We start from the raw sequence: 12,288 nt of genomic DNA, 5'->3' as shown, positions 1-12,288 counted from the left end.
TTCTTGAAATTTTTTTATTTCTCAATAAATTTTTAAAATTTTAAAAGTTTTGTGCAAGATTTTGTCATTAATCTCTATCCAAAACATAATGACGTGTGTATTAGATGGATACGTCAGTAATACATATATGAAGCTACGTTATCTGACGACATCATCTAAACCTCACCTATGTTGGCTCGTGGTGCTCACTTGCCATCACATGCTCCACTCCCAACCTTCCACCCTCACCCCAACCACTTCATATGCCCCACGTTGCCACCACCAATGTAGTGCAGCCATAGCCATCCAACCCAACCACTGCAAGCGCGACACCACCACCTTTGTAATCGCGTGCGACCCCTCCCCCTACATCTTTGACACAAGCCGCCACCATTCAAGCCATCACCATTGTCGCACATTCATAGCCACCCAACCCAACCGGTGCACGTTTGACACCACCACTTTTGTAATTGCCTATGACACCCCCCCACCTTACAACCACTGCACCTGCACCTGTCGTAGGAAAGAAAAAAAGAAGTGGTCATTGTGGATAAAGAAGCAAATCTCGTGTTTCCTTGACCCTTTCATTTTGCATTCCAAAACCTTTATCGCCTCGCTACGAAGCAAATCTCTCGTTTTCCTGACCTAATTGAGCTCTTTGTCAACGATGTCAAATGCTAGCAAGGTCATACTCATCGTAGAGGCTGAGGATCTCAAAATGGAGCTAGGCGGCCATGGAAAGATCAACTTTTTCGGGGTCGGTGATGGCCATGAGGTCGTGAAGCTTATTGGAGAGGCGGAGGGTGTGAATGGAGTGTTGGAGGAGCTCGTTGGTGCAATGGAGGTTGGAGAGTTGGGCGGTTTTGGTGACAACAAAGTGGTGAGAGTTGAAGAGCTTGGAGCGGAGGCAACAGACTGCAACATGGAAAACATGGATCTGAGGGAGGAAGGACTTTGCTTTCTTTCTTTTTTTAATAAAATAATTTATTAAATTAAATTAAATATAAAAATAAAAAAATTCAGGTGACACACCATGTTGTCTCATACATGTATCGTTAATGTGTCTAACTAACAAACACATCATTATATTTTGGACGAAGAATAACGATAGAAATCTTCCGCTAAACTTTTGAAGTTTTAAGGATTCAATAGGAAATATTTTTTTTCAAAAATCAATTGTAAAATTTAAGTATATTTCATGAATCTCTAATATAGTTAAATTTTTAAATTAATATGGACTGAAATGTAATGTTTAACTTACCCTTTTAAAGGTCAGGGTGTGAGACTTTTATGATAGCCAACTACTCACGCTCCTCTAGGGTTGAGGTCAATTAGGTGTCTAAAGATGTTGTACGTTTCGGGTATCTCGGAATAATGAATGTTCTTAAGATGGAGTTTTTAGTAATGATTGAAATATTTTAAACAGCCGACTAAAGACTAAACAATAATAAAGGGAATATAAAAAAATAAGCACACTATGTTTTGTTAGTATAATATTATTTTTACAATGTGTGTTCTCAGTATTTTACAGCAATACTCCGATAAAGGTTGGAAAAGACGATATAAGAAAAAAATAAATCGTAAAAGTCTGTCTACATGTTTACCATCTTGATTATTAATTTTCTACTTGGTTCAACACCTGGCTACATGTTGAAGCCTTCTAATGCCACAATTGGGAGTTCAAAGTCCATATACTTCGGGCCTGGGCTTATAGATCCAGTACTAAAGCCTTCACTCTTCATAATTTAAATTTTTATTTTCTGTTTGAGAAAAGGTACATTATTAATTTCTGACTTAGTTCCAAACTCAATTAGAAGAAAATAATATTAATTATTCTTTTTATTAATTAATAGATATTTATTGTAGAGTAGAAATTGAGAAGAGTAAATAAGAAATTTTATAATACGTATTTTATTAAGATGGTGAAAAATTGTTACATTTTGTTAATCTTTCTACTTAAAAACGTTAAAACAAGAAAAACATGTAATGGCATTTTAGAAAAATAATCAACATCGCCTTTGCTAGGCAATGTATTTAATGTTCTAGGATCCACCACCACCTCAAACAGTATAGTCAATGACATTTATAAGTTTCCTACACACAGCTAACGTTGCATGCGTTCATGTATTCCATTGTCGACCAAAAAGCAAACAAAAAGAACTCACGTATGTCATTCTAATTTCGATTCTACAGTTATTCACGTGACTAGGAAAGCCATATATACGAATGCAGTCAATATATCTATTGGCATATATCCTACGAGTCGATAGAGTCTGCCGCTTCAAATTTGTGCGTCAAGTATGATGTATCGCAATATTTGTAACCGTTAGCTTATGTTACTGACAGTAAAAGGTGATGAAGTAACAGCAAAATAAGAACAAATGAGGACTATAACTATAAACTCCAAATTCTAGTTACTTAATTTTAAACTGAGTTAAAGTTACCAAAAAAATTCACTGTAAAACATATTTTAAAAAATAAAGTTCATAGATAATTAATGTTTGACCAAATAAGTGATGAATCATATAGTTTTACTGCTTGCCACGCATCCTACTGTCTGGTGTTTGTAAGATATACATGAGCCAAATCTGTGAAATTGTGTTTTTTTTTATATGCTTTGGTTGCAAGATTTGATGATGAGACGATGCCGTAGAAGATAAAACACCGACAACTAGTGCAGTCACCAATACATTATACACATGCATATCACTCTCCCTTTTATATTTAACCATATGAAAGTCCCTAGCTATTATCTTACGTACATTTTACTCTTTAGCTAGCTCCACCTTGCATCTTCAAACAGTTCTCAACTAAAAATTATGGCTAGTTCGTTGCCTTTGCAATCTTCCTTGTTCATTCTCTTCCTTGCATCTACTGTTTTTGCTATCAATAATATCACCCATGCCACTTCAGTGGCAAAAGCCTTAGTTCCATGCACAATGTGCACTGAGTGTGAGAACCCATGCCAACCCCTGCTGCCACCTCCACCGCCACCCGTGGTAGAGTGCCCGCCACCACCATCACCTCCACCGCCACCAGCGGTCAATGAATGCCCTCCACCACCAAAGTCACCATGCCCAGATAATTGTGAAGTGCCACAAGGACCAGTGCCCCGGCCACCGTACCCACCGGTATTGTACTTTCCAACGGGAACGCCGTATCCAAACTATGTGCCAGATAATATCAACAACAGCGGTGGAAAGATGAAGCCTTACTCGATCTATTTCACAAAGTCCTTGATTATTTATGTGGCATGTCTTTACCTTATTACTTGTTTATTTAGTGAATTGTTTTGAGTAATCCTTTGCTCCTATTATTAGTGTTTTCACTGGATTAACTCTAGTAGAGTCTCAGATTTGCAGATTTGCACTACAAAAATGAATTCTAAAAAATTAAGACGAAAAAGAAATGTACTCATCATATGCGGTACGTATAGGAGCGAAAAGAAGCCACGATATTTGAGCAGAAGCACGGTAATATGTAATGTGTCGTTTCTGCAATTCTTCTATATCTCCATATTTAGTGTTAACGGCTGTTTTGGCTTTGTGCCATTGATTAGTCCTCAATGTTGAAATAATTGTGTCTTATTAGTGAATTTTTTGTGTCTACATACAAGTGACTCTTCTCTATCTAAAGTTCAATGTTTATAATTGAAAAGGTCAAGTCATTAATCCAAATAATTTTAAAAAAGCGTGAAGTAAAAATTGGTTAAAACTAAGTAGGAATTGTTGTTAGAGAAATTATATATTTGAAACAGCTTTAATTATCTAATTTGTTTTTTAAAATAAACAAATACTTGTACATATATTATTTATTATATTTTTTTTTATAAAACATGTAATAAACTCTTTTAATACTATTAAATTTTTTTAACTTAATATTCTTAAAATTTGTATTATTATATTGGGTGTGAATGAAGTTAATTCAACAATAACTATTGATAAAAAAATATTCTCTTTAATAACTCACTGTACATATTAAATTTTAACAATCAAAATGATTTTTATATTATTTCGATAATCATGTATCCCAAACTTTAGATAAATTAAACATTTATAATTAAGCAGTCTTATAATTGAAATTTATTTATATTTTAAAAAAATATTATACGTCAATTAGATTTTGTTTGATGAAATTATAACAAATAATTTCAAAAGTTTTATAATTTTACAAAAATGTATAGATTTGATATATTCAATTAAAACTATTAATTTAATGGTTAGATTGTTGATATTTAACATTTTTACAAAAATTTATGAATAAAATAATACTTAACATATTATATATATATTTAAACTTCCACCACAGTAATAAACTATGAATCTTATGTGAAGTGTAATTTAATAACTTAATTGATGCTAATGAGAACTCCACAAGTGCCATCATTCCAACTTAAAAAAAAAAAGCATTAATATATATATATATATATATAATAACATAATATTCCAAGCATATACTATATAACTTTAAGTCATTTGGATTTCAAGGCATTTTGGGCCTACCTTAGCCCACCCTAACATATTGGCCTCCACCTCCAGGCCATGTATTTTAATTATGGCAACTAGCTAGCATATCCTAAGTTGAGCCATGGTTTATTTGTATGAAGCAATTGAGCATATGCTTGACGAGGATTACCATATGTTGAGTCTAAGGGGGAAAAATCAATTATTTTCATTGCATAATATCACTCCTTTCAGGAGTTATAATTGTTTATAAATGGTTTGACATCTGCACTGGGAGAAACTTAGTGACAACTTGCCTACTTTGATACTGTTCTTAATACTAGCTAGTATGCTACTTGAAATTGATATTGCCCCCCAATTTTCTTGTTTGTAATTGAGATTTGAAATTACTCACTAGCTAGTTCAAAGCAAGCCATCAAACCCACATAGATGTTAGGCTTTCACAAATAGAAACTATCTAGCTAAATGAATTGGACGATGAGTTTGATACTTTTCCAACTACGAAACCTTTCAAATATTGATATAACAGAGCATGACAGATTTGAAGTGTAACAAGTACAAAGTGTGGATGGACATTTGGTTACTTAAGGAGAAAAAGCTGGAGATAATCTAAGGCTACAGTTACATTTCGAGATGCTTTGAAATCTTGAAGGTCTTCTTATGAGACGAAGGATGCCATAGGTGACACTTTGAGTATGCTGACAAACGAAGTGAAGTAGGATACACCAAGTTGCTTCTACATCAAATGAATACATCAAATATTTGAAGTACAAGAAGATTATTGGTTTTTATCAAAATGCAATAGTCTTTTCTTTGTTTGTTATTAAAACTAAAGCTTGAATCTTCTTAGAGCTAACAAAGTTTATGTACACTTTCCCATGCAATTTTTCGTGGAGAAATGCATAATTTACTTGTAAAAGCTAGGCTTGAGCAGAGGCATATGCTAAAATTTTTGTCATAATACTCATCTTGGCCTTTAGTACTGAGAAGGTACTCAATGACGTTAGTAATATTGCCAATTAATACACCGACACTTAGCCTATATACTAATTTGCATATTAATGTTTTCTTGCCTTCGTGTTAATCAGTGAATTCCCAAGTCTAGTTTTATTCTTGTAGCTAATTTCACCCTCCATAACTTGCATCTAGTAATCATGTCAAACAACTTGAGCATAGGTCAGGTGAAATATTTGTGCTTAGGTAAGAGTTTTAAACAGGAAACAAAAGGATGAACAATAATACATGATAGATGATAGGAGATAGTAAAGGTGGATGATGTTATGGTAATCTTAGAGGCATGTGAGGTCGTTTGACTCTTGTGATTTCCTAGGTCCAGAAAAGAGGTTGAGAATGCTCATTTTAGTTATGAGGCATCATTAGGCGTGGAAAGCGAGAGGAAGTCTAAGTCCACAGATGGAATGTGAAGGTCACATAGTAGGAAACCTTTGGTGTCAATTTTGAGACAAAGGAAATTACATGAGAGACAACAAAATTTTAAAATATTTTAAGGACATGCGATTGAAACATATAAGACTTAGCCTCATTGAAAATGGGTTTCTTTTTTTCTCTCCAACTTTTCCATTTGTTGTGGGATTTCCACACGTGATGCATGTTTGGTGGATGATACTCTCTATATCTTTTAGAGTTTTGTCGGAAAGAACTTTGGACCATTATCTATTTTTATGCAGTTTATTTGAGTGTTAATTTGAGTTTCTTCAATTAATGAAAAAAGGAAATGAATATGTGATGTTATTTGAAACTCCTTTTTCATTAGATACCCAAGTATGCCTAATTAACACTCGTCAACTATGGTATACAAAAATATTTATGCTCATGGACAAATGTAACACATAAAGAGCTCAAGTGTCCATGAGGAACAAGTCAAGAATCTAAGTCAATTTAGAATTACACAATCAACAGGGGTGCCTCTTCTGTTTAGTTGAAGAATTTCCCAATAGTTGGTTTTGTTTTTAGAGAAAACTTGAGGAAAATTTAGGAACGTTGAGGGTTTGAAGTACATGAAGAATGTCTATAGACTTATTTTGGTAAGTTTCTTTATAAACACTTTTAAGAGGAAAAAATTAAAGAAAAAAATGATTTTTTTGCATAAACTAAAATTAGCTCTCCATTAGCTAACCAAAAAATAATTTGTATAAGTTTTCTCAAGAGATGGGTATATGCACTGGTCTAGCCAGTGAAGCTTGTGTTTTAGATAGGTAGGATAATTTTGATACATGAAATAAATAGACTTTTTTTTCAAGATTCATATCTATCTCGCTAAAACCCATAGATAAATGGACCAGTTCGCGGATCAAAATCTTAATTTGAAAAAAATATTTTTTAAAAAGTGAAAAATGTATCAGATTAAAAGAAAAAAAATTGACTTTATTTTTTAAGTTAAAATCTATCAAACTAAAATATAATAACATTTTAAACATAATAAAATAACAATAACAACTTAAATTAATGATTAAAATCTTAACATAACAAATTAATAATACTTGCCCATTTGACTTTGACAAGTGTGAGTCCGCATATAAAGTTTATTAGGTTTATATGTTTCACCAACTAAACTCAAAAACTTAATAACTTAATATAATTATATAATTATATGAACTTGAAAAAAGAGGCTTGTTATCGGCCCAATCCATAGGCTTAATGGGCTGATTCGCAAACTTAAGTTTTATATACCCACCTCTAGTTTTCTCAAAAAAATAAAGAAGAGAACATCTACAAATTTACTCAGACAGCTTCATAAACTCCAATTATAGTCTTTGAAATATTAATATCTTGAATCATGAATAGCAACAAGATAGGTTTATTACATTGAAATGACTCGGTACGTTTTGTCACAAATATAATGGTAAGAAAAATAAATCTGGCAAAAAAATTACATCATTCACAAAAGACTATTTAAGGGTGTAGCATGCATCAAGCACATAAAGTTCGTCTCTAATCTTAATTGACCAAATCATCTTCAAATAATTGATGTCCTATCAATATTTGGTAAGTGAGTTTATATTAAAGTGATTTGGTAAGTTTTCTGAGAGATATAAAGTCAAAGAAAGTGAAGCAGAAAATGAACATCGTTAAAGTAAAAAAAAAAAAAAAAAAAGAAGGAAAAAAGTTGTAAGACTATGCCTCTGTTATTAAGTTGAAGGAATTGAATGAATAAGAAAATTAAATCATTCCAGTATATATATACAAAAGAATTTTAACTTCATCTGACTCACTAACCGGAATGGGTATCCGTTTAGCTAAACTTATTTTAGAATAGCTGTATCCAATATTTGAATCTGAAATTTTCTATTAAACTGAAAGAATCTCATGTTAATTGATTTACATATTTATAATTATTGAATTGAATGAGAAATCAAAATAAATTTGCTCCTTAAATATAGGAATTTACGGAGAAAGTCATTTATTTGAAACTTACTAATCTAGTTCGCTGATATTAATTGATCTCTTCATGTACATGCCGACCGCATTTATACGGTTATACCTACAAGCTGCGCAGGACATTAATTCATTGAAAGTTGGGTTTTTGGTTTTCTTCTTAAGGTCTATTCAAATAAAAGTTATGTCATTAATATTTTTATTAAAAATGTTAATTCAGAAAAATAGTTTTTCCAAATACAGAACGAATGAGTTTAAAAAAAAAATATTGAAATATATTTTAAACATATATTGAAATTTGTTATCCGAAGCTTATAATAATAATAAAACAACAACAACACTGCACCGTAACACAAGATATGGGAGGCAATTCTGATCTCCTCAACTACCAACCAGCCGAAAGACGAAGGACACAGCACTTGCTCGCGGACTTCATTCATGAAGACAACAACTTATATTACACTTCAAAATTCAACTTTAAGAAGCCACCCCACCTCGTGTTCTCCATTCCACTAGTTATTTTCTGATCGATTTTCTCTCATTCTTTCTCTTTTTTAGGAAATCTATTAATGTTTTCAGTCAAAGAAATTGCAAATAAATGCGTTTAACTTATAAAGAACATAAAATAAAAAATATTAATTCAATGAAAATATTTATTATTCTAAAATATTCAATATCATTTAATATTTTTTAAAAATAATTAAAAATACTTTATAAATATTTTTAATGTGGATATGACTTTTAAGATAATTATAAACTTATTATTAAATTCTTATTAAAAAATTATCATTATAAAGTCAATATACTTCTTATTAGAAATAATAATTTATAATTAAATGATAATAAAAAAATATAGTAAAATTATTATTTTTACATTATTAATGAATATATTACTTACAGAACCAAGTATACATTAACCTCAAATATAACTAGTCTTGAACTGTCATTCTTTTCCTATGTGCTCATTCCTTTCCACTTACATTATCTATATTTCACACTGGGTAAAGTGGATTACTGAAAAATATAATAATATCCATAATAATAAGGTTAAATTAGGTTTTTTCTTTTAATTTATTATTTAGATTTAATTTAATCTTTTAATTTTTAAAATTGATTCAATTTGATATTTTAATTTTTAAAATTGATTTATTTTTTAAAAAAATATACATAATGGTTTAAAATTATCTAATGACAATTTTAAATCGTCACAAAAGTTTAATTTCTTATCATTTAGATGAAAGGATTAAATTGAATTAATTTAAAAAATTAAAAGACTAAATTGAATTTAAAAAAGTAAAAGATGAAATTAAATCTAAAAAATAAATTAAAGGACTAAAAAAATTAAATTAAGCAAATAATAATATTATTACTGTTATTATTAATAAATGTTACGTGACGTATACATTTTACTAAATAGCTTTTCCCACGAAACTAATACCATGAATGGATGGATAGTTGTGAGCAGGATCATGGATTTATGATCCATTGATCCTAGTACCCAAAAAAGAAATATTAGTCCAACGGGATACAGGAAACTGGTGCGACTTAAGCCTACTCTCTTTAATTCATTATGGAAACTGGAAAGTGACGTTTGCGATAAAAATTAATGTGCCAAGTAATACGGATATAGTCGAACATTTAATGGGATTATTTTCCTTTCAGATAATACTATAAATGTTTTAAAGCGAACAACGATCATATGTAGTGATATATTTATCTTTATATTTCTATGAATTATCTTTTGATTAGCAAAATCTATGAGGACAAGATGGTATTTCAGTCCAAGGCCGACAAAGTTTTCGACTCAAACAATACTTTCAGAAGTATCTATATTTTCTTAAGACGAGTGCGATTAATTTGAAATTGCAAACTGTCCTTTTTTATAAACTATAAAATTTAAACATATGTTATGTAAATGTTAATTGAGGATATAGATACGTGGCAGTTAATTACAGCCTAATAATTATTTTTTTTGCAAATATTTTTATTAATACTGTTCATAATCTTTTCTATACCAGACTTTTTTTTTCAGGTACATAAAATTTCGATCATTGATATTATCCATTTTGCATTCTTTTTCTGTAACTCTTTTTTTTATTATTACAGTGTAGTATTATTTCTCACATTTATTATTTTTGTTTCCTCTTTTATTAATTTGTTTTTCTTTATAGATATCTACACTTATAGTGTCTACCGAATATATATATATAAAGAGCATGAGCATGTACCAAACTTGATTGCCTCGCCTCCTTACATTCTGACCCAGCTTGGCTTTCATACTTGTTTTGTGTGGCAGAGCAAGAGAGAGCGCAATGGAAGGTATCTCAGTGGGTTTGAAGAAGTACTGGAGAAGAAGCATTAGGGGATACCAAAGATTACACGTCTCGGATCGGCGAAAGAAGGAAACGGTTCAGCTTGGAGGCAGCCAGAGAAGGAGGAGATGGCGCATAAAGTTAGCTCGTAAGATCAGAATTCCCAAAATCTCTTCTCCAAAGAAATTGGTGCTGTGGGTCAGAGACGCCTACGTCAGGATGATGCTGGGTATGGCTAACTCCATGGGTGCCTCCGCCGTCGGCTACGGCGGAGACGCCGCGTTCACCGCCAAGGGTGGATTCGAGAGGGCCCCACCGCCCAAGGAGTACGACCAGAAGATGATCATACATATGTACAAGTCCTTGATTATGGCACAGGGACAGTTGCTGCCGCGAGATTCAACACCCAAACCTGCCACAACAACAATGGTTACCACATTCTGAGAATCTTTTTTAGCTTTTTTTATTTATTATTATTACTATAAAAATTTCACTTTGTTTTTATTTTACTCTTTAAATATTTGTATAAAATAGTAAAAGAAAAAAAGAACACTGTTTTTACTATTTTATAAAGAGCCACTTACTTCATGGATCAACTGCGCATGTGTTGATCTGGTAGAGATATCCATGATTTCTAAAACAATACAAATAATATTGGAAAAAAATGAAAATGAAGTTGTATTTTTATTATAATTTAGATAACAATTAAATGTAAAAATAAAAAAAATTATGTCAAACTAAGTTTGGCTTAACTTCTCTCCTTCTCCCCCACGCTTCATATTCCAATCTTTCCTTCTTTTCCATTTTGTTTTTTTTTTAATTTTACTTGGATTTTTGCTTTTAATTTTTTAATAAAGTTGTATTGCATCAACTACCTGGATTCTTCCCTTCCCAATTAGACGTGGATTGTAATTAATGACGTCGTTAGATCATGATGTTACCATATGTGTAGCTTGGTTGCTATATGATTGCTTAAATATGTGGATCAGAGGGAGTTTGTTTAAATTTGAAATAAATATTTTTTATATAATTTTTTTTAAAAAAAAATAAATAGAATTTATTCATTTTTAAAATATTTTCTTAAGAAAAATCAGTTCAAACAACATACTAAAAAAATTAATTATTTTCTTAATAAATATTTATTTCAATAAATAACATTAAGTTTAAACAAACTTATTTAAATCATTGCAAGTTCAATTCACATTTGGAGTATACGGGGAATATTTGGACCGGATCCAAAAACAGAGATGGATCGGGTTGGGCATCTACTTTACATGCCATAATTAGAAGACTTCATAACAACCGGCCAAGTTCGGTTATTGAGCTAAATATTTAAAAATATAAAACAATAAAATCGGAAAATATAAAAACTATACAAATAGAACATATTTTGTCTCAAAGGTTAGATGTTGAAAATAAATAAATAAAATTAAATATTAAGAATGATTAAATACGACCATGTGTGAAAAGATTGTATTATTATAAGTTGTAATAGTTATTTTGAAAGCCATGTTTAAATTAGTTTTTTAATTGATTAATAATGTAAACAATATTGCACTAACAATATATAAAAAATAATCTCATCAAATATTAAGTATTTTCATGTTTTAATATGATTGGATTGGATGATAAATTTTCCCTTCTGAAATCCAGACCATTTATTTCAAATTGATTTATTTTCAAACTGAATTTAACTGATCAATTGAATTCAACTCAATTTTAATGGAAAATTTGTCAAAAATAATTCATAATCTTGTAAATTAATTTAACCATATCTTAATAAAAAAAATGGTGAAATTGATAATTTGAAAAAGTGAAGGGTATTTTCATCTGTTCATGATTGCATTGAAAAAAAAAAGATTTGATTACTCAATTATATGAGTTGATGATATTCATGTTGCATAAATTAATATTATAATAACAAGGAGTTGACAAATATCTTTGTATGGGCAAGAGTTAAATAAAGGGGTGACTTGATTTGATTTAATTTTTATTGAAAAGTAGTTCGAATCAAATTTAAAAAAATATATGCAATCAAACCAAATATTTATATTGTAATCCTTTACATTTGATTTGTAAGACAACTCACCTAATATTGCATAAAATCTTTCTAAGAGGAGAATGAAACAATATTCATG

At 30.6% G+C, this 12,288-nt stretch overlaps 1 protein-coding gene across 1 annotated transcript; it reads left to right on the top strand.

Annotated features, from left to right (window-relative positions):
- Positions 1-10,150: 10,150 nt before the first annotated feature.
- On the top strand, positions 10,151-10,594 carry LOC114398886. Its single transcript, XM_028360992.1, has one exon. It carries the CDS (start codon positions 10,151-10,153, stop codon positions 10,592-10,594), a length of 444 nt encoding a protein of 147 aa, XP_028216793.1.
- The last annotated feature ends 1,694 nt before the right edge of the window (positions 10,595-12,288 follow it).

This window comes from Glycine soja, chromosome 19 (genome assembly GCF_004193775.1).
Source record: "Glycine soja cultivar W05 chromosome 19, ASM419377v2, whole genome shotgun sequence".
Lineage (NCBI taxonomy): Eukaryota > Viridiplantae > Streptophyta > Magnoliopsida > Fabales > Fabaceae > Glycine > Glycine soja.
This window is presented reverse-complemented; position numbering and strand designations above follow the sequence as displayed.

Coding starts and splice junctions, on each gene's coding strand:
- LOC114398886 (XM_028360992.1), top strand. CDS start 10,151: ATGGAAGGTATCTCAGTGGGTTTGAAGAAGTACTGGAGAAGAAGCATT.